Source organism: Perognathus longimembris, chromosome 21 (assembly GCF_023159225.1).
Source record: "Perognathus longimembris pacificus isolate PPM17 chromosome 21, ASM2315922v1, whole genome shotgun sequence".
Taxonomy (NCBI): domain Eukaryota; kingdom Metazoa; phylum Chordata; class Mammalia; order Rodentia; family Heteromyidae; genus Perognathus; species Perognathus longimembris.
This window is the reverse complement of record NC_063181.1, coordinates 13,426,783-13,454,346: the sequence shown is the minus strand read 5'-3', so window position 1 is coordinate 13,454,346 and position 27,564 is coordinate 13,426,783. Positions and strand designations below refer to the sequence as shown.

General features: G+C 34.1%; 1 protein-coding gene and 1 non-coding gene across 4 annotated transcripts in view; both read left to right on the top strand.

Moving 5' to 3' along the window:
- Spock3 (SPARC (osteonectin), cwcv and kazal like domains proteoglycan 3) overlaps positions 1 to 27,564 on the top strand; it is a 249,197-nt gene that overhangs the window by 179,326 nt on the left and 42,307 nt on the right. For all 3 annotated transcript variants that reach the window (XM_048330943.1, XM_048330941.1, XM_048330942.1), the window contains exon 6: positions 11,574 to 11,688. In XM_048330943.1, coding sequence (XP_048186900.1) covers positions 11,574 to 11,688 — 115 coding nt within the window. The remainder of the gene's footprint in view (positions 1 to 11,573; positions 11,689 to 27,564) is intronic.
- LOC125339741 lies at positions 16,967 to 17,087 on the top strand. The gene has a single exon (XR_007208593.1). It is a non-coding gene; the product is annotated as a U5 spliceosomal RNA (small nuclear RNA).

Here is a 27,564-nt window from a genome sequence, read left to right as displayed (position 1 = left end):
GTGGGTTATTATGTTAATGTTGGTTGGTATTAGTGTCATCTTCAGTAAATGTTCTATCTCCATTAGAATATATAGCAAGGAGCAGGGTTCTAACACTGCATGGACCTTTGGCAGCCCCAAATCAACATCCTTGTTTCTATGCCGTAGAATTTTGTGAATTAATTTTCCACATTGGGCCAACGATATGGACCATGTACCTCCATTAATAACTTAAATGCCAGATGCACATCAAAGGTCACAGAAGCAGAACCTTCATGAAAGTACTGTTTTATTGTTTTCCTAACAATCACATATCAGAATATGGAAATAAGTCAGAGAAGCTGCCAGAAGACTCTTGATTCATGGGGCTTTGTCAATACACTTTGAGAACTATGATAAAGTGGGTTGAACAACTTTTGGGTAGAATCTCAGTCCTGATTTTCAGGCCTTCCATATTCAGGTTTTAATTAATTGAACTCCAAACCCATGTTTGGATATAACTGTCAGCTCAGTTAATTACATTCCATTGAAAACAATTTAAATGGAGTGTGTTATTACAAAGAAGAGTAGATTCAAATGCTGAGATATGGCATTGGAAAGAAGATATTTAAAGGAATACATTACTCAAATGTAGTAAGGATTTAATTTTAAAATATTTACTGTTTTGCACAAAGTAGTCAAGTTTAATTTTTCATTGGAGTTCAGATTTTGAATCTTGCTAATACTTATGAAAATCTTCAGAAAAACATGAACACAGAGAATCACAATCGAACACATGAGAATCTATAAAATACTTCTATCTCAAAAACATTGGAACATTTGTAATTTTCATTAAAATTATTCTTATCATAATATCTTACTTTTATCCAGTCAAGAAAAATGATTCCCTTTTTAGAAGAATACTTAATTTTTCTTTTTAAAAGAGCTACCCAGCAGGACACCAGTGGCTCACACCTATAATCCTAGCTCCTAAGGTATCTGAGATTTGAGGATCATGGTTCGAAGCCAGCTTGGGCAAAAAAAGTCCATCAGACTCTTATCTATAATAAACCACTCATAAAAAGGCAGAAGTGGAACTGTGATTCAAGTGGTAGAGAGCTAGCCTTGAGCACAAAGAGGGAAGTGCCTAGACCCTGAGTTCAAGCCCGTAGGACCAGCAAAGACAGACAGACAGACAGACAGAGAGAGAGAGAGAGAGAGACAGAGACAGAGACAGAGACAGACAGAGACAGAGACAGAGAGACAGACCCAGAGACAGAGACAGAGAGACAGACCCAAAGACAGAGACAGAGAGACAGAGAGATAGAGAGAAAAAGAAAGAGAGTACTACCCATTTTAGAACTCCTTTAAGTTTAGAAATGACAGAAAAAATGAAAAAGTATAATTCTGTTCAAGTTTATTTGAGAGGTAATCATTCTTGAAATTGACACAAAAATGAAAGCTTTTGTTTCTTTCCTTCAGGCAAAGTCTATTTTGATTGCCTTTGTCAAGCTTCAGTAAGAACCAGGAATTGGCCCACAGCATAGCATCTGTGTAGGCCATGGATGTATTTGTCACTTTATGTAAATTGTACATTACATTTGCTGTGAGCATAAATCAATTAAATAATACTAATATTTTAGAGTTGAACAGGACATCCATAATATAAATTCCCTGAGGACAACATGGGTTGATTTTAAAGTCTTTTCTACTCAATTATGCCATGTGAGTTTTCTAAAAATGAATGAACATTGCTTATAAAATGGTGTGTGGGTGTCTGTGTGCATTTGGTGGACGCAATCAGTCAGCATGTCCAGTGTACACATGAGGAGCCAGCACCAGCTACAGAGATTCTGGTTACATTGGTTTCAGATGAGACTGCGCATAGAAAATTTAAAATTCTTCAGACAATTTTTATTTGTACCTATGGAGAAGAATTCCTATTTAATTCCTTGATATGTATTGCCTTTGAATTCTTTTTGTTGTTGTTGGTGGTGGTGGTTATGGGGCTTGAAATCCAGGCCTGGGTGCTGTCCCTGAGCTCTTCAGTGCAAGGCTAGTGCTCTACCACTTGAACCACAATGCCACTTGCAATTTTCTGGTGGTTAATTGGAGATAAGAGTCTCACAGACTTTTCTGACTGGGCTGGCATTGAACCACAATCTTCAGATCTCAGCCTCCTGAGTAGCTAGGATTACAGGCATGAGCCATACACACCCGACTTCCCTTTGAATTCTTAAGCTTATGTACATGTCCTAAACCAATAGCATTCACATTAAAGAAGCATTGATCTTATATTTGAATATATATTAACTTCAACATGTGACTATTATGATATACTCTCATTTCTTCCATAATGGACACGTTAATTCTGATCAGTCACTATTTATAATAACTGTAAAAGTCATCTTACCATTTGTAAGGAGATAGTAGATTTCTGACACCTAATTATAAGTGTGATGTGTTGTATCTATTACTAATTAGCCTTTAATTCTGTCTTTCTTCCTCACTGTGTTATGTCTGAGTTAGGATAATTTTAAGTTGAAGATCAGTGATCTGACATTGTTGTGCATTGTTTCTATTGAAAGACTGTGACTTATTCTGTCTGGCTTTTCGCTTAGAGGTAGCAAATTGGTCAAGACTGTAATGCAAGCACATTTTCATGCTCAGATAAGCTCTTAATAAAGGAATGAGTATTAAAAGAAGTGTTATGACTGAACTTCATTTTGAAATCTCAGACTTAAGTGGAATATGACAGGACTTCTAGGACATCTGATAGGATGTCATGTTCCCTGGAAGAAATCTTCATAGTTGAGAAGAGCTCTAACTGTAATATAAAAAAAAATAAGCCTCCATCTCTTTGCAATAGTTTAGCTTCAATATTCTCCAGGCTTAGCCACTGGGAGTATATTTTGAATCACAAATAAGGTCCACAGTTAACAGGAAAATGTGACTTCCTAAATGTGCCATTTAGTCAGAATATGTTGCTAATGACACTTGTAAGTCACCTAGAAGCACATACTGAATTTACCTTTAAGATCACTAACTCTATGCAAATTATTTCACACACATATCATGTATGTAAATAGAAACCTTTGTACCTCATCTGCATTATCTGAGATATTTTATTTTTTCTCTTAGAAGACAAGCCCTGAATATGATGAGATTTAACAATTATATTTTATCAAGTTATATAACTAAGATATTATTAGTATCACTTTTTTTTCTACCTTGGGGCTTTAACTCAGGGCCCAGGCACTACCTGTAAATTTTTGTGCTCTGACCTAGTTCTCTACCACATGAGCCACAACTCCCCCTCCAGCTTTCTGGTGGTTAACTGGAGATGAAGCATCTCATGGACTTTCCTGCCCAGCCTGACTCCGCCTCCTGAGTAGCTGAGATTACAGGTGTGAGCCAAGGGTTTGCAGGCTTGGCTAGGCTTGACTTAAGGGCATAGGTCAGGGTGGTCTTAAGCTGGTGATCCTCTTGCCTCATCTTCCTCCTTGATTACTGGCAACTACTACCATATTAACTAGAAGAACATAATTAGGAAACAAAAAAAAAAGGAAAAATGAAGTAAGCATAAAAATCATCTGACAGAAATACAGAGTTTGGAGTCACTCTGGAAACAATTATTTGGCAATTTGTGGGTGGGAATCATTGCTTCTTGGGAATAAATGATGAGAGAGCCTCAGGGTTGTTTTTATTTTTGAATTGTCAAACTGATGTACAGAGGGGTTACAGTTTCATACGTTAGACATTGGATACATTTCTTGTACTGTTTGTTACCTCCTCCCTCATTGCCCCCTCCTCCCTCCCCCTTTCCCTTTCCCCCCAATGAGTTGTTCAGTTCATTTACACCAAACAGTTTTGCAAGTATTGTTTTTGTAGTCATTTGTCTTTTTACCCTGTGTCTCTCGATTTTGCTATTTCCTTTCAGTTTCCTAATTCTAATACCAGTACACACGATTTCCAATGTACTCAGATAAGATACAGAGATAGTGCAGGTACAACCACAGGAAGAGGATACAAGAGGGTCATCAATAATAGAAGCTACAGTTTCACATCACATGTTGAAAGTAATTACAACAGTGATATAACAGTTGTTTCCATATCATGGCGTTCATTTCACTTATCATCTTATGTGTTCATAAGGGCATAGCTATTGGGCTCTTGTGATCCTCTGCTGTGACTGCCTAAACCTGTCCTAATTATTCCCTATGAGAGAGACCATAGAGTCCATGTTTCTTTGGGTCTGGCTCACTTCACTTAGTATAATTTTTTCCAAGTCCTTCCATTTCTTTACGAATGAGGCAATGCCATTCTTTCTGATAGAGGCATAAAATTCCATTGTGTATATGTACCACATTTTCCTGATCCCTTCGTCTACTGAGGAGCAGCTGGGTTGGAGCCTCAGGGTTTATTAAACAAAAGTTATCTTTTTTTTCTTGTCCTAGGGCTTGAACTCAGGGCCTGGGCATTGATCCTGAGCCTCTGTGTGCTCAAAGCAAGTGCTCTAACACTTGAACCACAGTGCCACTTCTGGCTTTTTATTTTTATTTTTTGAGTAGATTTTTGGAGATAAGAGTCTTATGGGGACTTTTCTGCCCAAACTGGCTTTAACTGTGATCCTCACATCAGCCTCTTGAGTAGCTAGGATTATAGGCATGAGCCACCGACACAGAGCCCTTGTCTTTATATTGCACATTTGGTTTAAATATCCTTATCAAGTAAGGTGAAACTGAGTTTTAAAAATCAATTTTCCAAATTAGAGACAGTAAATGAATTATGAGTAGAGTTATAAATGAATTGTATTTTTCTTCAATTCTGGATTTATATTATCCTCACAATACAATAATTTACAAGTATGAAATGTTCTGTTTGGAAAATATAGTGTTTCGTAACATACTAGTTTATTATCAGTATATTTAAAGAGAAAAGGAAAAGGAAGGTTTGTGGCCATGAATGATTTTTCTCATTCAGAAAGAAAAAAGAGATGTAAGGAAATGAAATTAAATGTAAAACTGGCATGCTATTTCTGTGACAAGGTTATTGTACTAAATTAATTGCTTCTATTTTTAAAGAGTCAAAGAATCCTTCTATCTTTTCAATTATGAGTAATTCTGCATCACATTAGGGAGACAAAGAAATACTTCGCTTTTTTTGCTATTTCATTGATTAGATCACTTTCTCCAACTTTTAGGTTAAAGAAACCTAACTTCTCTTCTGTGTTTTATATTCTAACATGATGTATATCCAACTGAGAAGGCTAATATGCTTTTGAATCGTGGCTATGTTCGGATGATGCTCTGTTGACACTATAAGCACATGTGTTCAAGGATTAGAGCTCTTTTATTTTTGTGCAAAATGCTAGTGAACACTCTTCTTTCTTCTCTAAGACTATACCCTACAAAATATTTTCATTTAAACCTAATAGAGACTAAGGTTTATTTTCCTGTCCTTTTAAATACATGGAAGTAATTGAATTCAATGAGTTTAGGACAAATTTATCACTAATGTATAAATAGATGGACAAATGGATGGATGCATGCATGGATGGATGAACAGAGAAATGGTAGATGATGATGATGATGATGATGATGATAATGGGCCTATAGACAGAGAGATGAAAGTTATGTTTTTAGGTTATAGACTTCTTATCTAGGAACAAATGACTATGTTAAGGTAATTCCTTATGAAACTTCAATGGCATTACAGGGTTATGTAGTTCTATTTATTTCTTTTACCATTTTGACATAATTTCTTAGGAAAATGGAAGTTTTGGAGAATCTCCTTTTTACACACTTATTTACAAAAATCTACACTCTAAGATACATAAATATAAATTATTTTCACCTTCTTTTTGAACTTACTTTCCTGTAAACTCTACTACATATTAAAACAGAGCTCTGGGTTCCCATCATTCTATCAAACCAGTTCTATAACATTTACCATCAATGTAAATAAAAAATCCAGCACAGGGAAAATACTAAATCTTTCCCTACTTAGATAGATATGAACCTTTCTACACTGTTATAAATTCCTTAATGCTTTCTGAATTTATATCTAAATTGCTGAGTGGCTTTTGACCAAAGCAATGATCATGGTGACTTTGAGTAGTGGCTTTCAAGTAATATCATACTTGTAAAAGCTCAGAATATTTTGAACTTAGTCATTCTACTTTGACAAATATTGTTAAGCCACTGATTTCTAACAGATTTTTCTAATGCCAAATATACACGAGTGGCTAACTTTAGAGATGAGGTAATATAATGAAGCAAAGTCACAGGTGCATGTAATTTTGTCTACCTTTTACAATTATATCTTTGTATCAGGTATTGATAACACATAATTTTCACCAGTTTATTAACATTGATAGATCTTATATTTTTATTATACATTACATTATATATTTACTCTATATCTATAGTTTGTTTTTCTGGCAGATACTCTAAATCATGAAGATATACAGCTTTGCTTTATTTTTATGCCTAGGAACCTCAATGCACAAAAAAGTAAAGAAATTAGCCATAGTCACTCAGTTAATTCCAATGTTCATGTTCTAAATTGCTTTTCCATTTTTTAATGTGAATTTGAAGCAGATACACACAATCATCATGGCAAGCACCTTTATTTGAATCACTACAGATGATTGCATTATATCTCACTTTAATCAAATAGTGTTGTTTTTTTCTAGCTTAAAGACTATGATGTTAGAACAATTTTCAAAATTACGCTTTTAGATATTTTTTTCATGGTAACAAAGTCCCATTCCACAGTTCTCTAGGATTATATTGCTTCCTGCATGTGAAGATTTTTCTCCTTTCTAGTAGAAGTTTTAATACTTTAAGGCCTGTCATATATGATTTATTTTCTTTTTAAAGAAACAATTTTAATTAATTTTATTTATTTACTTTTTAAATATAGTACTGAGGAATTGAACCCAGGGCCTCATGCATACTAGGCATTTTACCACTAAGCCACATTCTGAGCCTAAGGGCTGTCATATGTGATTTCTGAGTATCTTAAGGATAGTCATTGAAATTTGTTTTAAATAAGTAATAGCCTGATAATTGTAGCTTTACTTGTGGCACCGTCTTCCATTGGGTAGCTTTGGTACTTTTGATAAAAATGAAGTGCCCTAAAAGTGCTTATTATTGCTCTTTATTTATATTACAGTGAACTATGTGTGTTTCCTTAGGCTTGTATTTCCCATCTTGTTTGATATATGTTTACATTAACTTTTGAATTCAGAGGCTGCTTGCCTGTTCAAAATTATTTTAGTGGTTCTCATTTGCATTTAACTACAAATTTTACAGTTTACCATTTCTATTCATAAAAAATCCTCACCCACAGCTAAAATTTTGTTGGATCTGTAGATGAGATGGAGAAATTTAGATATCCTAGCAACACAGAACTTTCAAATGCACAAATATATATGTATCTTCATTTAGTTAGATTTCATTAAAAATGTTAGGTAATAATTCCTATCATTAAATGTATTGTTGAGCAACATTTTATAATATAATTTTAACTTTAATTTTATTTTTAATGATTTGTTGCCAGTATAGTGTGTGCTTACATTTCTACATCCACTTTATACACTGCCACTTTGCTGAATTGCTTCATTATTTCTAGTAGCATTTTATAGATCTCTCAGAATTTTCCACATACAGAGTCATCCTCTATGATTATGGGCAGATTTATCTCATCTCATCCTTTGAATGTTTTTATGCTTTTACTTACTTTCCTTGACTTATTTTCCTTGTTAGGGCTCGAGTCTACAATGTACCTTCTTGCTTTTAGTCTCAATTTAGAAGGAAATTCTTTCGAATTTTTACCATTAAGTACAAAGTTACCTGCAGGTATTTGTATGTGAAAAAAAAATACTCAGGCATTACACAGAGCTTAAACATAATCCGGTTTCTGGAAGAAATTGTAGCATAGGGCCCCATCAGTGCCTATCCCTGTGTTACTATGTATTAAAAAAAGAAATAGCAGAATGTGTATCATTCACCCAGATATTCATGTTAACAACTATTTCGTAGATAATATAGTCTTTGAACTTTAAATGCAATGCACATAAATTTTCTAAATTGGCACTATTGACCTTTGGGGCCAAATAGTTCTTTGTTTTGGCTCTATGTTTTTCTGGCAGGGGTGGGCGGGGGGGCTTGGGGTTGCTGTCTTGTGCTTTTCAAGTATATATTTAGTAGATGCCAGCAGCAATCCCTCCACCACTGCCCCTGCCTGTAACAATAAAAAAAAAAAAATCTCCAGATATCCTAAAGGGAAGTAGATAGATTATTATACCCTGGTCTAAACCTTTTTCCATGGGCATGCTGATGACATCAGCTTGAAAAGTGAGATGAATAGCTTGACTTTTGCGGTTAAGGTCTTCTCTGTACATTGCAGATTTCTCAGACAGTAAGACCATATTTTCTTCTCTTTGATCCTGTTGTTAAACAAATGACCATAAAATATGTGTCTGTGACTTGTGTTAAAATAAAAACATCTTCAGCCTTGCTTTTTCACAGTAAATCATAACTTAAGCATTCTCAGAACTCAGGGTCTTAATCAGGAATGCATTAATCATGTCTTTCTCTACATCATTTGCATTTTTGGTAATTATCGACTAATGAGCATGCCCTTTATGTGATATTTTAGTTCACTTACACCTTGATAAATATTTCAGCTTTGTGATAATTAAGTAAATTGAACATTATTAATTAGAAATGCAATCAGATGATATAGCTAAAAAATTTAGAAACATTTTCATTTTTTTAAAATACGCTTTAAGTAAAATTCTTCATAAAGATTTCTTTCCTCCAAAGAAATCCATACGTAAATAAAACTAAGTGGATCTTTTTGATTGCAGAAGTCTAAATTCGTATGATTATAGACACACTGTATGTTTGCTAGACTTTGATTTTGTTTGTCTTCACAGAAAAGCATAGAAAAAAAAGCATCTGACAGAATCATTCTGAGGAAGAAATTATTGCATTTATAAAGTAGCTTATTGCAAAGCTATAGTTATATCATAAAAATCTTGACGATACCATCAAATTTCAGTGGTAATTATGCAGAATAAATATTTTAAAAAGTGAAATGTTATTAAAATTACCTAAAATTTTATGTATATGTATGTGTGTATTTATATTTATTATGCTTCCTTATTATTTTCCTAGTACCTAAGAATACAAAAGAAGTCATTAATTTTTATCCAGATTATACATGTTTACAATAGGAAAAATTTTTGTATGTTTATTATTATTTCATTTATTAATACATTCATTTAATATGTGAAAAAATTTAGTGTTCAAATAAGTCATATTGAAAATGCAAATGGGTGTGACAGAGAACATCTTTGAAGAGAGGCATAGTAATTTAAAGTAAATCAGTTATTAACTATCATTAGTATTAACTTATGGGATAAAATTGTTCTTGGTCACAGTTCAGATTTTGTTTTCTACAAAGAAATTACCAGTGTTTCCATTTCCTGGAGTTCATCAATAAATATTTTAAGAGATCAGGTGCATGTAGGTGTTGCAACTTTGTGTTCCTTTCCTAAGGATACCCTCCTTTGGTCTCACTGTGTGTGAATGCCTAGATATGACCAGTTTCAAGGTAGTTAAAACAACTTAAGGGACTGTACAATAAAAATATTAAACTCTCAAAGTTTTGTATAATTCCTTTGGCTTTCATTAAACACTCATATGCTTAACTCTTGGTTTTACTTTTTGATTTGGTATTGGTCATTTTTAATTGCACTTTAAGATTGTTGTGGTTTCATATGTCAAAAATCAGTTTCAATTACTGAAATGTAGAATGAAGTGTCTGTCTAAAAAGGCCAATATAATACTGCAAGTATATTCAAAGTACATAATAATTTTACTCATGTATTGAAGGACAATTTAAACATCGTCCTCCTCCATTAAAGAGTTATTTGACAAGGCAAACTAAAATGCTGTAGAGATGTGAATAATCTGATTAGCCACTGGGTGTATTCAGTGTTTCTTGATATCAATTGAAGTGGAATTAAATTAGTCACTGGTGCATTCATCAATTGGAGCCAGAAAGTCTACCCTATTTAGTATAAAAATGATTTATCCTGACTAAATTATGACAGTAGCCACTAAAGAAATCATATTATTTCAGAATTAGCAAGATCTATTTCTTTTAATGTAGGAAGATAATCACTGTTGCTTAAAATATAGTATAGGATGAGAATTTTTAAAATCATGTCAAAACTATAGTTCTACAAGATAATCTTAAGAAAGAAGTAAAGATGTTCAGGCTTTTGAAAAGAAAAATGTTTGCAAGAAAAATCGGTCAAGCAAAACTAAAAATGATAAATAATAATTCATTTTCCATAGTACATTTGATTGTTTTAATTCCATTCCATGTTTATAACCATTTATTGCCTTGTTCATGGTAACTAGTACACTGAGTAAAATTCCCAGGTTGACTCTTAGATTTTTCTGGAAATGAGTTACTTTTAATCCAATTTTTGTGTAGGAAAGGTGAAATGAAAACATTGAGAAGCTATCCAAAATACCACATTTAGAAAAATAACGTCACAAAAGCTAAATTAAAGAATCAGTCTTTTTGTTTTATACCATTCATTTCTCTTTTCCATAATTCATGCATTATAGTCATAAAGGTAATATTGCCACTCCCTCAATTGTCTCTATGTCTGCTACATAAGCATTCAAGTGAAGCATGATGTTACTTTTTTCTTAAAATAAGTAAAATAATCTTTGGTGTTTGTGGAAGCAGCTATATGATACAATATCCTATCGTGCCTGCACATTTGTTCCAAGGTGAGACCTAGAACGGAGTAAGTTCAAAAACTATTGCACATTAAGGAGAAAACACAATATTTGTTCTTTACATATGTATAAGTATAAAGGAAACATATGCACTTATAGTGTGGAATAAGTATGAAGTCAGGTAAGGATTACATATTTTGTACGTATACATATATGTATATACATGCTTTCAGTATATTTTGATTTTTAGTATATTTACAGGAATAACAGGTAAACTAAGAAGCATTTCACAAAAATGTCAATTCATAAACATGTGTTTGGAAATAATTTACCTAATATTTGATAGGTTTTCAGGGATGTTCAAGTCTCTAGCTAAATACTAAATTGCCTGGCTAAACACCAAAGGACAAACTCTCTGTGACTAACACTTAGATTCCAATAAGTGAGATAAGATATACTTAGATAGATAACTAGACAACAACGTTTAAAATTGAGCTCAAGACTTCTACTGTCAAACTCTGTTATCTCTTTTTCTATTCACTACTAATATACTTGGTTCATACAACTGAGCTGACAAAAAGTGTGGGCCACTTTTGAGACTACTGTATTCTTCAGTGACACCACACCAAAATGTCACCCCAAATTATCATTTTCCTGCTTTATCCACAGGACAATTACTAATACATGAGTGTGCCAAATTTTGCCTTATCATTGGAGATATACTTTCTGATAGAATTCTGAGTTCTATGCATAGCAACTCATTTTCATTTGCCAGTAGTCCTTGACTGTCTACTGAGATAACTCAACGTACTTGAATTAATACATTTTCCCTTTTTTACACAGTGCAAACTAGAATACCAGGCATGTGTCTTAGGAAAGCAGATTTCTGTCAAATGTGAAGGGCGTTGCCCGTGTCCCCCAGATAAGCCCACCAGTTCAAGCAGAAGTGTTAAGAGAGGTAAGTGGTGGAAAGTCATTCACAGTTTTCTACTTCACCAGTCTCTTAAAATGTGTTGCAATAAAAGCTATCATGAAATATACAAAAATATGCTTTTATGTATTTACTGCAGTAATTGTATTGTGAGCAACTTTTCTCGTTTTAACTTTAGTTACTCTAGCAAATAATTGCTTTTGCCATCTTAGGAAGCTACCAAACAAAATGGAAGCCTACAGAAAACCATTCTTTACTATCTACCTAGCTTATGTAATAAATCTAGGAATCATTGTGCCTTGTATATGTTTTTAATCTCTTGTTTCATGGGATCGAGGAAATTGCTAGTGATAATATATTGATCAGATAAGATATTGTTACTGTATTTCAGTTTTGTAGTAGTAATAGTTGTTGTTTGGAGCTGGTCCTGGAGCTTGCTTTTGTGCTCAACTTCCTGAGTTCCAGGATTATAGAGATGAGCAACCTCACCCAGCTGTTATTGTTTTAAATAAAAATATCTATCTCATGTATAGTATGTGTATGAAATTTTTTGGGATAATTCTTTAAAGTGCACACTATGTTCTTGGATAATACAGTAAATATAACATGATATGTATTACAGGGCATATTACTACATTTTATTAGATTACATACTGTACTATCTACATGATATTATTTTTATATTTTTCATTTTGTTTATAGTCTTTGAAATTCTCATGGTTGCAAATTTTATGATCGCAGTCCTACAGACTTGTAGGGAATGTATGCTTCTGTTAGCTAAAAATTCTACATAACACTTTCATTAACATTTGGCATGTACTTTATAATTATCTGACCCTTGTAATGAAAGAGTAGTTATGGGGATTCCCTCATAGTAGAGAATTGATTTTTTGCCATTTTTTCCCCCTGAAAAATGTGGTAATGGATATAAAGTATGTAATTCCTATAAAAGCTATTTAATATAAACTAAAACTTTGAGCATGCTGGGCTCTTTAGTTTTCTGCAGTTGTGACCATATGCAATAATGAATTCATAAAGAGGATTTTGTAATGGCTCATGTCTTAAGCTACCAGCCATTGTTCACTGTGGTTTACTATATGGGACCTGTTGCTAGCACTGGGGCCTGTTGATGGCTCAGGCCTTCCTGATGGAAGCACTGGGCAAAGAAACTGCTTGTGTCATAGTGACCAGGAAGAAAACACAAGGCACATGGTCCCAACATTTTGTTTGAGAGCACAATTCCCGTGACCTAACTCCATCCTCTAGATCTCATTTCTTAAAGCTGCCATTACCTCCCCAACATGCCAGAAAATGGAGACCAGTCCTTCTAAAGAAGAGCTTCTGGGGAATATTCAAGATCCAATCTCACAGAAGAGGATTTAGTTGCTGGTCCTCATTATAATGAATATTTTATTACAAAAATAATTTCTGAATATTAGGTCCTTTATGTTTGATTTTACTCAATTCGATCATAAGTAGGGTAAACTTCAAAATAAAGTACTGCTATAGAATGTCTATAATAAAGCAGGAAGCCAGACTTGCTGTTCAAGTGTAAATCAATCAACTTGAAAATGAATTATAAGGTTGTGTGTGACATTAGATTTTGTACAGGATGATATCAAAGGTGAAAAGTGCTGATCTGTTGACTGGTAGGAAGCCGGATTCTTTAAACTTTTTACTCTGTAGCTTCAGATTAGCTTAGAATCAGCTTCAGGGCTCTGTTAATTCTATAGTCTCCTCTGCTATCTCCCAATCCACTCTCTCCAATTCAGCATCTCCTCTGCTATCTCCCAATCTACTCTCTCCAATTCAGCCAAAATAAGAACATTCAACACCACTTTAAATATGTCCATCATTCCCCAAATAATCAAGAACTGCAGCTTTGTATCAGCTGGCATTCTTGATAATCCTGCTTACCTGAAACCCACTCCCAAATGAATACATTTCCTCAATTGAATTGAAGATACAATTCAATACATTTAACTGTGAAAGGCACTTCAGGCACAATATAAATCCTTCCCAATTCAATATCTATGTCTCATTCTTTTCTCTGGAGGCTATTAAGGACATTTGAGAAGTAGGCATAAGTATATAACTCTAATACATCATAGCCCTTCAATGAGATTTGTCTTCAATAAGTATTTCCTGCTTTTAGACTTACTTTTGAATGAGGAGATAGGTTTGATGTATGAATTCATCTTAATCTTGAACAGACTGCAGGAGGAATTCAATATGCATTAAATATGGAAGGTAACACATCTGAGAAAAACATCCCTTGTGAATAAACAATAATTACGTTTTACATTACTTATGTTTTCTATAGAGTGTTTATATTAATATGTCAAGAAGGGAATTTAAAGTCCTATCATCAGGGGATAAAGATCTTTTATGTTCAATTGTGCATAGAAAGAGAAGCAAGAATTTTAACTAATCCTATTCTAACAGATTGTCAGAGCAAAGTAAGTACAGGATTTTGCTAGCTTCTCTGGAAAAGCTGTACAGAAAAATGTTGAATGTCATTTCTGCACAGTGCCAAAGGCCGAGAGACATGGGAAATGTAAAACTGAATTCAAGACCATTTTTAATCTTTCCACTGGCATTTACAGTGAAAGGATATCTTAGGCAGACAATGCAGTCCAGGGAATTATATTTAATATCATCTCTGTTATAGAACTCATATAGTAGAATGACTGCCACTGAAATATTCCACAAATAATTCTGACTTCCTTCTCTTGAAAGCAAATAGATAATATTTTATATTTTCATTTGATTAATGAATCTATTAAGTCTGCTTGAACTACATTAAAATGAATCAAAATGTTTTCTGTATAGAATGGGAGAAAGTAATGTTCTCTTTGATGCCTTTAATGCATTTCGTAATGGATGTGCATAAATTGATGCAACTGGGTATCTTAAGCTAAAAAAAAACATAATTTACATATTCTAGAACCCTGGATTCTGCCTTGAGACTCAAGTAGGTAGGCATACTCTACTTCAGTAAGTAAATTTTAGTTGATATCTTCTTTCCTCTAGCCTTCCTTTAATTTATGCAAGTGTTTATGATCAACAATGATGCCCCAAAATAGCATTGTTGAATCAAAAGGAAATATGAATCACTTGAATACATATATGGAAGCTAAATCTACTTTAGTCAATTAATTTTAACATCTCTTCTGATTTTTAAAATCCCTGTATTTTTATACATCCAAGAAAATATAAGATTTGTTGTTGTGAACATGGACTATAAATAGACCATTTTCCAGTGATTTTTACATAAATATATAAAATGCAACACTATATCTTAGGAGGGATTTAAATATGACCTTAGGAAGTATTTTTGTAGTTGATAAACTAAAACCTAAAGGTACTCCCTAGATTTAAATTAAATTATATTTTAGCTACATAATTCTATATAAGTTTCTGAGTGGCTTCAATAAAACAGCAACCACGTCAGCAATTTACATTCCAAAAAATCAACAGCAAAGATTCATAAGTAAAGTAACACTGAATCTATGCATATCAAACCTTGGTTATGATGTCTGGTTCAGTTCAGGACATGATGCTAATTGGCATACTTATTCATTGATAAAACTAACCCATCTAAAAGGCATTGAAAGGCTTCCAGATACATGGGGAGCCATGTACAGAGTTTTATAAAGTCTTCAGTTGTCATTCTATTTGCTGAACTGGAAACACTCAAAAGAAGAAAGCAGAGTAAATATAGGATAACTTCAATAATTACATAATTCAAATTTGAGCAATACATTTTCAGGAAAAAAAATATTCTAAATAGTCTTCTCCGGTCTCTCCTTGCTGCCATCGTTGGTGACAGGAAGTCTGCTTTTACTCTCATCCCCTTTTCTTTTAGGCACCGCCTCCCACCCAGCTTTCTTTAAATATTTTTGATTTATTTAGAAATTCAAAGGTATTTGTATAGATTTTCATTTTTTGTTTTATTTTGCAGTTTAATTTAGATTTATGATGTATCATTAGTTTTATGAAGTCCTTGACCATTAATTCTTCAAATATTTTGGTTCCCTATTTCTTTTCTTTTTCCTGTGTATTTTAATTTGAGAAGTTTCTGTGGACCTATGTTAAAGTTCTCTATTTTTTACATGGTCTAAATGTATAATAATGTCACTATTAAAGGCTTTCTTTATTTCTCCTGCCTTTTTAAAAATAAATTCTATTGCTTTTCTTTGCTTTACCTGTAATTCTTACTTATATTACCCCTTTTGTGTTTTCTCTTTTGTGTGAATACCTTTAATAGGTTAAGCAAAGTTATTTTAAAGTCCATAACTCTCAGCATCGTTGTCATACATAAAGAATTGGTTCTAATGATGGGAAATGTGACCTGAGCCTTAAATTTATTTTTAAATATCTATATATTTTTGTTGAACGTCAGGGAGGTAAGGAGGTTGGACAGAATAGATTTTAAATAAGCCGTTAGTGTAATTTACAGGATCTTTGTTATTCTGTTTTTTTTTTTTTTTGTTTTTTTTTTTGTTTTTTGGCCAGTCCTGGGCCTTGGACTCAGGGCCTGAGCACTGTCCCTGGCTTCTTCCCGCTCAAGGCTAGCACTCTGCCACTTGAGCCACAGCGCCGCTTCTGGCCGTTTTCTGTATATGTGGTGCTGGGGAATCGAACCTAGAGCCTCGTGTATCCGAGGCAGGCACTCTTGCCACTAGGCTATATCCCCAGCCCCTTTGTTATTCTGATTGGACCTTGAATTATGCCCTCTATCTACCATATGTATTCCCATCAGGGGCTTGAAATTCCTACTGTTGTTCATCCTCTCATGCTTTTGGGATATTTCTTTGTGCAACTTCACTGGGAGTGTTTATCCAGTCTCTCTTTCCATTTCTATCTATAGTGATCTCAAGATCCAGGTTCAAGTATGTGAAAATGTTCCATTTTCTAGTTTCCCAATTCTGTCTTGATCTTCCAATGGTGCTGGCACAGAAGAGTTTCTTTCCAAGTAACTTTTTCTTTCTCTCCAGACAGAGTGATGTTTACAATTACTATTTTTATTTTCTTACTTTGTTCTTTAACTCCAAGGCATCCAGTCTATTTTGCTGAAATGATATTCTATGCCAACTATGACCTGTCTTTATTTGTTGGTGATAGGTGACATACTGAGATAAGGTTTTGCACTGTTTTTTTTGCTTTCTTCAGATTCATTGTTATTGTTTTGTTTTGTATAAGGATCTGCCTGACTTAATTTTTTACATCTTGGGTCTGAAACCAGTAGCCCCTATAAGTACTTTTAAACTACATATTATCCAACAATACTAAATTTATCAGTATACTCTGGTTTCTCTTCACATCGTGTATACCTTTTGCCTTTTACTAAAGTTATCAGTAGTTACTACTATATGAGTTATAAAAATATGACAATGCTGATCATTTTTCTCTTAAGCAAGAAGATGCCACCTTAGCTCAATGGTAAAAAGGAAAAGATGTCAATACATTATATATATGGATATATGGATATATCACAAGGAGTTATTTCATTTGAAATTTTAGTTGGTAGTTCACATAGGAAGAGCAGAGATTCAATTATGTGACTATTAGAGATTTATTTAGATAATTTTATACTTATCACTTTAAGACTTATAGCTGTATAACTCGAAATGGGTTTAACTCAGATGTGTTTAACTCAACCAGCAAGCCATGTCAACAATTTACATTCAATAGAATCAACAGCATTGTCCTCTTAACTGTTCTGCCTGACCCTGCAAGATCTAGAGGAAGAGCCCTCCCAGGCCTTAGCCAGTGTTTGCTCAGTAGAGCCAAATCAAGAACTCTGCTCCATTAGTGTACGAGCAGCTTTGTGATTTTCTGAATAATTAATGAAGACCAACTCACAGTTCTGTCCTCTCACTAAAATTATTCATTGATTTCCTTTGCTTATAACTCTCAAATTTTTATTTAAAAGTATTGAGCTCTAGAGTCCTAGCCTTGAGCTGAAGAGCTCAGGGACAGTGCAGAGACTCAGAGTTCAAGCCCCATGACTGACCAAAAAAATATATATATATAGAGCTCAATCATCCAAACGGCACATTTCTTTCAATCTATTAATGAGTAAACAAATCCTGCCAGGAAGTCTAACATCGTGAAGATAATAAAAGAGATATTTGGTATAATTTCAATAGCTTCTGACTCCAAATTATATGGGCAATTTATACTTAGTATACAGTTACTCCTTTTCTTTAGCTTTCTGTGATTAAAGTCATAAAACTCTATTGATATAGTTTGACCCTTTCAGCAACTTTGTCTGATTTTCTGATTTATAAGTAGAAAAAAGGACAAACAGCTTTTTAAACTAGCTTACTGTTTCCCAGAGGAACTCAAGTTTTCTGAGATTAATTTTGTGATCTATACTTGAATATTAGGAACAATATCCACGACAGTATCTGAATATAAATTTTCAGAAAATTTAACTTCATAAACCCAGGTTATACTGGGTGATATTTTAGTGAAAGATTTAATTCAGCTATTTATATTTAGAAACAAGAAACAATAGCAAAAATCAAAACCAAGAGTTATATAAATTTACAGTTAGCTGATTTAATTTCTTAAAATTGTAATTGAAATGCAAATATTTTAGTTCTTCAACAATGAATTTTGAACAATACCACTTATTTCTTTATATGACAATTAACTTTTCAATGTAAATGGGTCATAGGTCTATCATAAAATTTAAATCAGAATTTCCTGCCATATTGGTATATATTGTGACTGTAAAAGAATATTTGTATTCAATATAAAGTCCTTTTCAGTTTGAGTTTGGCCTTTCATTGGTATGTATGATACTTAAGTTGGTTGTTAGAACCATTTGAAACATTAGAGTTGTTTCATGACAACTTACATGCCTATTATTGATCATTTATAGCAATGTCTAAATTATTATTACTTTACTTTTACTTGCCTTTGTATTAGCAAATAGTAATCATTTGCTTAATCTTAAAAGTCATGAAGCATTTACCTTTAATTAATGTCTTAAGCTTCTTTAACTTAACAAATTAATCAATATTCATTTAGCTGTTAGCTAAATATCTTTTCTATAATTACGATCATTCCTTTACAATACACTGTACTTATAGTCCATTCACCTCACAATGTGATTAGTTATTAAATAACAAACATGACTCCCCCTAATAATTATAGAATTTATATAAAATCATTTATATTTCCTTTGCAATTTTGAAAGAAAATTCCTTTGTATTCTATTGATTAAAAAATAGTACCTTCTTTTCTTCACCTGTATCAAATTATCACTTCTGTCTCTTTCTTCCACATTTGCTTTTGGGAGTTAAGGACAAGAAAGTCTTTTGTAGCAAATTATGTAAGAAATTGTTTTCACCAGTTTTATCCGGACCTTCATCTAGAAGGTCAGAAGAGAAGGTAAGTTGAAATGGAAGTGTAGGCTTTCTTATTTTACAGATATTTGACAAAAAAGCTCCATCCCAGATTCTGCATTGAAATTATAGTCGCCTTTATTGTTTTTCAAGGGCACTTGTAATTTTTGTGAAGAGATTAAAGTTCCAGCTTTGTTATTGTTATGGCATAGTGTCCTATTACTGCCTAGGCTGGTTTTGAACTCCTGAGCCCAAGAATTCCTCCTGCCTCAGTCTCCAGAGTAGATAGAACTACATTCAGGTGCCTTGTCCACTCATAATTGTTCCATATTCGTGTCTCATTTAGTTAGAAGTGTGTATTATTATTGTATTTATTATGAAATTAAGAATTATATGTAGTCAATATTATGTACTATCATCTTAATCTTGAGGTATTATCAGCCTAGGAATAATATGGACCTTCGATATGGAGATAATGATGTAATACTGGATAGACCATGTTTGGTATCCTATTCTTCTGTTATATTCTGTCTCAATTTGAATAAAAATTCTGAACTGTGCTTCTAGTTTGAACATATGGTCTGAGTGTGATCAGGTGCATGTGTGATATCAAAAATCAGGAAGCAGAGCCTGGGAAATAATGAGTTTGAGGCCAACCAAGGCTACAGAAATTGTCAGTGACACTACAAATGAAGCCATTGGTGAGCATAAAAAATCATGTGGTAGGTGGTAAATGGCCATGGAAAGCTTGTAAAAGAAAAGTAAATGCAAAGGACTAGCTCAATGATCACTTTCTCTTGTTTGATCTGCTAGGAAAAGAGGAAAATCAACATAATTAAATCTTCAAGGTGCTTCAAGTAATATTCACTTAAGTATTTTACAGATTTCAAAGCGACTACTTAAGAAAACTGCTTAGATGAATTTTTACTATTTGTTATGATTCCAATGATCATAGCTAATACAAACATTAGGGAGACTTTCAAACGATTAAATTTAAATGTACTTCACTTGTAAGATGATAAACTTAACACCCAAACTATGTTATTATCAAAATTCTTCGTTCACTTTATTCCTTTAATATTGTGTCACATGTATATGATCAGATAAACCTACTTACTACTGAATTCATACAGATTTTTTTTGTTTTGTTTTGTTTTTTTCCTTTTTTTTTTTTTTTTTTTTTTTTTTTTGCCAGTCCTGGGGCTTGGTCTCAGGGCCTGAGCACTGTCCCTGGCTTCTTTTTGCACAAGGCTAGCACTCTACCACTGGAGCCACAGCGCCACTTCTGGCCATTTTCTATATATGTGGTGTTGAGGAATCGAACCTAGGGCTTCATGTATGGGAGGCAAGCACTCTTGCCACTAGGTCATATTCCCAGCCCTCATACAGATTTTTTAACATTTATGTTATTTTAATAAGACAGTCCTCATAAGCACAAAAACTATGTTAAAAGTATAATCTTATTAAACAATGAATCTGTTGCACAAATACCCTCAGTCAAGTTGACTAAGGCAACTCAATATAAAAACCTAGAGGGGAAAAAGAAAAGAAAAAGCTACCTAGGAATCACTAAAGAAGTTAATAGTGAACCACAGATGCAAAATCAAATGATTATTGGATGATTAAACAAAGGGAGTTTCATAACAGATACTGTGGTTTAAGCCTTACAGCTGCCACCTCAGCCCTTACTGCTCTGTAGACTAGCAGAAGTTTCCATTATAACAGGATTATAATAAAACACCCACCATGAAAGGAGGAATGCCACCCACACCTCTGTTACCTGTGGTATGTTAGAATTGAGGATCCTGAATTCTACTAGAAAGTGCAATGTTTGGTAGCCTCAGGCTACAGAGCCTCATAACTTAAAAAAACCTAGGAAAGTATCGGGATCCCACACCACAAAGGAAGTTTATTTAACTTTTTAAATCTTAAACTTATTGCTCAAGGCAATTTTCACATAATACTTAAACATCTACTGAACTGTATTCTTTTGTCATTTTAAGAAGTACTGGCCCAGAATCTTAAAGTGGAATTCAATAAAATAAGATTTGCTTTTATTGAAGTCTATCTAAGTGAGAATGTTTTCTGGGGTTTCTAGCAGAGAGCCTTTAGAAAAGTTACAAAAAAGAAATAGATTGACTGGCTGGCAAGCTCTGCTTTAACCTGAACTACCTAACAGAAAGTCTTACATGTGAAAGATTTACCTTCAGGACACTGTCTTATCTAGGTGTTTAATTTTATCTGTCACTCTGTAGTGAAACATCTGTCTGTAGACAGTCCTAGGGGATCTTGTATCAGAGGCTTTTGGATGATCCAAGTTGGTTTTAATTCTCAGGGTAAGTAGTAATTACTGCAGCTGCTCCCTCTGCTAACTAGAATCTACAATTGACAACTGAGGCCATTCTTATTGAAATATTCATATAATGGCTCTCAAACCAATAGTATTATTCCAGTGTTTATATTACCCCAGGACAGAATTAACAGAGTCACCAAATGAATATTGTAATGAAAAGACTATGGCATTTGTAAAAGAATCAACTGAAGCATTAAAGTATATTTTCTGCACATGTATGAATGGTGTTCAAATATATGCTGGTATCTTCTACAATTTCTTGAGTCCCTGGGGAGGAGTAAAAGGTCTGTTCACATGATGTGGGTAAATATTGAGAATAATGATGGTACTAAAACTTACTAGCTATTGTTTCCTAATCGGTGGAGTATTAGGAAGTAGTGGCTACTAAGAAATGGTAAATTGCATGTGTTACATAACCAGTATAAAGAGTAAGCAGGATATTGTGCTGGCCCAGGATAATACAAAATAGTGCCAAAACATCATTGGAAGGAGATAAGCAGCAGCATAATGGGAAAATGGCACCATGAACTGCACAAGTGCGTTACATATCACTGGTGCCTATAGGCTCCCCCAGGGAGGCTCCTTCAGAGCTGCCTGGCAGAAGCTCCTCTTATTACAAACTCAACATCACGGTGCAAGCAGGTCCATACATACTCAATTAGTACATACACGATTGTTCTGCTATTGGATAACTTTTGTTCATCTGGCTGTTCTAAAGTCAAATGCTTGGTTTTAGGAAATATTCAGTCTGGAACAAAGGCTTGTGGCAGCTCCCAAGTATTCACATGGGAATGCTTTTCTAGTGCATCCTGCAGAGGAATCTCAGTCTTGCTCTCAGTTGTGTTTGAGGTCTCAGAGCATTTCCAGACACCACTCCGTGACAAAAGGTTTTGCTCTGTCTTAGAGATAGGCAATTCCGGGTGATGTTAACCTTGACAGGAAGTAAATGGAATCCCGATGTTTTACCATTTCCTCCTCTTTTTTCACAGGCATTGGATGTGTGTTCTTTGACTTCCTTCCCCAGTCAATACAGGTTCACTTATGCTGTAGTCAATGGAAGAGTTAATTGGTGGCAGCTCTATTGAGTAGTTTGGAAGTAACTTGCAATGTAGGCATTTTTGGACTTTAGTAACAAACCTTACTCAGGTCCAAAATGAAGCATCAACAGTCAAAACTACAGCAACAGAAATCTCCATGATAGTTGTAATATTCAAGACTTAACATTTGCCATGTAAATGTCACCCTCCACCAACCTACAGATTAAGATAATTATTATAAGAACTACTGTATGTAATCTGTGGGAAACTTGACTATGATATAATTTTAGGTTACAAACAAGATGGCTTCTAGTTTTGATTTTAGCATTCGTTTTAATATTCACACAAGACAGATTATTCAGACATTACCCAGTTTTGTCTGTAGAACTCAAAATCATTGAAGCATTATGTTACTGACATACAAATCATCAGAACCTTATGGATAATTTGGTTTTTATTTGTTTTGATGATGTAGAGGAATTGCTGCCTAGTCAGTCTTTCTTAAGATGAGGTACATAAGAATGGATAGTTTTTTTGTTTTGTTTTGTTTTTTTTTGCCAGTCCTGGGCCTTGGACTCAGGGCCTGAGCACTGTCCCTGGCTTCTTCCCGCTCAAGGCTAGCACTCTGCCACTTGAGCCACAGCGCCGCTTCTGGCCGTTTTCTGTATATGTGGTGCTGGGGAATCGAACCTAGGGCCTCGTGTATCCAAGGCAGGCACTCTTGCCACTAGGCCATATCCCCAGCCCCAAGAATGGATAGTTTTGATCATTAAAATAACACTGAAAATTAAAATTTCATGCTAGAAAAGCATTCATGATTTATTTTAAAAGAAAATCTCCATTCAATCTTTCAAATTGTGGCTCAGTTTCATATAGATTTGGGCTACTTTCTGCCAAAACCCAGGATAGCATAGGGGTTCTAGGTGATCAGTGACTAGTGGGTAATAATTGATGGTGACTCACCATTGATTGGGCAACAAGCACAATTTCACTTCTTTTCTCTGCCTCAGTTTCCTTTTTGAGTATAAGTAACTACATAATCTTGAATGGGAAAACTATGCTATTTTCTCTCAGACATCCAAATTTAGTGTATTCAAGATACTAGTGATATTAGAAATATAAGATCCTATCTACTATGTTGAACCACTAGAAATGTTTAATATATATCATTAGTCTAAAGAAAGAAATCCAGTAAGTTCCTGTGTCCTCGAGAAATAATTTTAAAAAAGGATTATCATAGTAGATCTTCCATTAAATAATTCATGAACTAATAAGGGAAAAATAATTAAGTGGAAATCACCAAGCCATGATTAGTGGCCTGATTATGAATTTACTATGGGTGTGAATTTACTAATGTCACAATTTCTATCTTCAAGAACTTACCTAAGACTAAGCTGGAGCTTTTCCTCAGGAAATCCCAAAGTGACAATCAAGTATGGGCTATGGCCATGGTTGTACTTGAGGCTCAGTGCTGTCTTCTGAACTTACCTAATCATTCACAGAATTTATTTCCTTGAAGATATTCATGGCAACTTCCTTCAAAGCAAAGTAAGAAGTGTTGGCTGTTCACTGTTGTCCCCATTTCTGCCTTTACAGAGCTCATCTGATTAGGCCATTCCAACTACAACCATCTCCTATGTGATTAATCAAAGTCAATGGGGAAGGGCTTCAAATACATTATCACAATCTCTTTACCCTTGCCATGTGCCACAAAGTACAAGGGAGAGGCATTTCATTTTAGTCACTACTTTTGTCCCCTCTCAAGAAGAAATAATGCAAACTAATTCTGTTTATAGCATATGAGCGGATTTATGATGATGCACTGCCATAAACTTAATTGAACCTTCCATACTAAGATATGACAACAAATTAAAGAAGAACAGGTAACCAGTCATAGTCAAAGAGGAGATTTACAAAATCGAAGTAGAGTGATTCCTTTTTGTTCTAAAAACCTATTTGTCTCTGGCTCTTATCTATATTTGATATTATTGTTATTCTTTGTATCCTATTGGTATGACTTTCCTATTCTGTAAGTGATGGAAGAAAATTAATTGTTTTGACCGACCTTAAGGTAAACAGCTAGTGCACCAAGTTATAATGCCTTATTACACTTCTATCATGTTCATCGTGGTCTCTAATAATTGAAGGTGTAAAATCTAGATGTATAATATTAGCCTTGCTTTTCTCTCTCCCAAAGTGTAACTTTAAATTGATTAAACCTCTGCTTCTATGGAATTTAAGGTAGACCTAGTGTTCCCTAGTTTTCTTCCTGAGTATAATCACAAACATCAACATTTTATATAGGAAGTTGCTGAAATACAGAGAAAATGTGGTTGGCTTGCTAAGTGCCTGACATACCAAGGAGTCGGTGAGTTCTCAGAGTTTTCTTGTGGGTATCTATGGTCAAGATTTGGAGCTGACAAACAGGAAACTGGAGAATGCACATGGGGCAGAATAACAAGCATATGCATACATAGCACAACCCCAGCCATTTTTTTCTGTATAACAAAGGACCAGGCAGACACACCATAGTGAGCATGATAATTTATAGACAATAGTTATTCCCTTGTACCTCATTAGATTTTAAAAATAATAATAAAGCCACCTCCCAACACAACTAACAAGAGCTGAGTGGAGAGCTTGAGAGTTTCGATATCCTTAAATGACAATGAAGACCCCAGACACCAACAAGAGCATGATATTGGGGAATTGACAGAGAAGGCTAAGGAGAAATTTCCACTGAGAGGGAATATGGCTTCCTCCAGTGAGTTATCAATGCACACTGTACAAGGATTCTGGATTTCCACCTATGCCTGGAAATAATGAGTCATTGGTAGCTTTCCCTACCAGAGTAACCTAACAGGAAGCCTGGAAGAAAGTTGTGAATTTCATTATCACCCAATGGTACTGAGACCCTGTGCCCCACTTGCCACCAAAGTTCATATGAGCAACAATAATGAGCACTCCCAGCCAGGATGGTATCAGCCCATATCCTCTAATCAAGACCCAGGAGGTGCAACCATTCCAGGGTCAACAGGAGTTAAACAGTGAAGCTGGCTTCTAACACCAAGTGCCAGTAATGAGGCAGTGACTCCCTTGCTTCCTCGGAAATAAGCAGCATAATGTATTAATAAGATACAACCCAAATAAATGCCTAGGTCCTCACAGAAAACTGCTCATCATTCTAACAGCAGGAAAGAAACCAAACTGAATGGTAATTTTGAAAAGCAGTAAATATCCAAATTGAGAACTTTAGGATGTTAGATATATGATGAAGATGTTAATGCAGCCATGAAAAAATCACTTCCATTATGAATTTATTTAGAACAAGAAATTACAGCATTGATAATATTAATAGCAAAATATTCACAAATGAATTATCAGAAAGAAAAAAAGATATAAAAGAAGAAAGAAAAAAACATAAGAAATAGCCAAAGGGAGATTGTAGGAATAATCCGAATACAAGAATGCCAGTGGATTGACAAATTATTATAATAAAGAGTAGGAAAAAGATTAAAAAAAATAATTTGGCTGAAAGTTCTATTCAGGCAAATGAAACATGAAGGCCTAGTTTCTCATTGGCTTCTCTTTCTTCACTTTCTGAGTAGTTAGCACCTGACATATAAGTTAATTTCAGATATATATGTGTATATATATATATGTACATTAAATAACAGGATTTGGTTTGTCTTGTTATATAACACCTACTAAGTTTTGCTCTTCACTGTTTGTGCCAACTTTCTTGTGATAGAGATAAAACGTATAAACTTGAAGTCAAATCAAGCAATGAAACCATGCAGCTAAGCATTAGAAAGAAAGTGTGACATACTAAAGTAAGTCCTAATGGACTTGAGCAAAAGACCTGGCATTTATGCTATTTGAGTCTTAGAATAAAAAAGGAAACTTTGTGGGACTGAAGGAGTTATAGGAAGCCAGACTAATAAAATATGGAGGTGGTCAGATGTGTAGAGCAGAAAAAAATGATTTATCAGGCTCTCCTTCAAACTGAATTCTGTTAGGACAGAGAGGGGCAGTCGAGGTCAGGACGACTCAGAAAGGACTAATGGATCTTGCTGAGAGACTTTTTCTTCAGATTTAGATGTTATATTCAATTTTTAAAAGTCATTATGGGACTGCTAGGGGAATCCATAGAGTCTCAGATGAGGGAAAAGCAAAATTACTCCACAGGGAAATAGGATTGACAAAGAAAGCATGCTTCCATGAGACAAATTCAGTGAGAAAATCTGAGTTCACCAAAGGAAAGGATATCACAGATTCAACAACAACAACAAAAAATGTTATTTTCTCCCCAAGATGAATAAATAACAATCCCATATAGATGTTTCAATATGAACAAATTGTCCTTGTGTGATGTTAGAGAAAGAAAATAAATAGTACAACCAAAATATTTGTAACATGATAAGCTTTCTAAGAAAAACTGGAGAAAAAAATAGCACAATAGTTATAAATATTGGGAGTTTATATTACTCCTGTCATGTCTTATGGTTTAAACTTTCAGGGAAAAAAAAGTAAAACTGGGGTGGGATAGTTCAATTGTCTGGAGTTTACAATTTAGAATAGAGTGGTTCATAACACTGACTTTTTTCCCTTACTATATTCTGAGAACCTGAGAGCAGAAAGACCAAGAATAACATTCATAATAAAATGTCACTCTGAAAAACTTGACAGGTAACATAACAATGCACTTTTCTGAAGGCATCTCAAAGGTTTTAATAATGAAAGAGCATTCTCTGCAGGAATATTTATATTATATGAAAAAATTCCTCTGGCAATGAATATAAAAGATCTGTAGAGAATAAACAGTGTTTAAAATGCACAAAGGCAGAGCACACTAAAGGTGAAATATGGAACAACAGGCAAGATAATTAACAAATTATTTAAGGTTGAGTTTGACAGAAAGGAACAGTGAGAATTTCTTACAAATACATGAAAGATGAAAGTCTACTTTCACATTTGTTATTCCCCTTTCATCCAGTTTGAATAGTTTAAGACACAACATAACAAAAGAACTTCAAATATTTAACAAAAAAAGAGAATTTTTTTACACCTTAGGTAATTCTTTAATACTGCTCTTCAATCTTTCTAACTGAATGCTGAGTCATTGATAGTATTATACACAAACCTGGTGAAT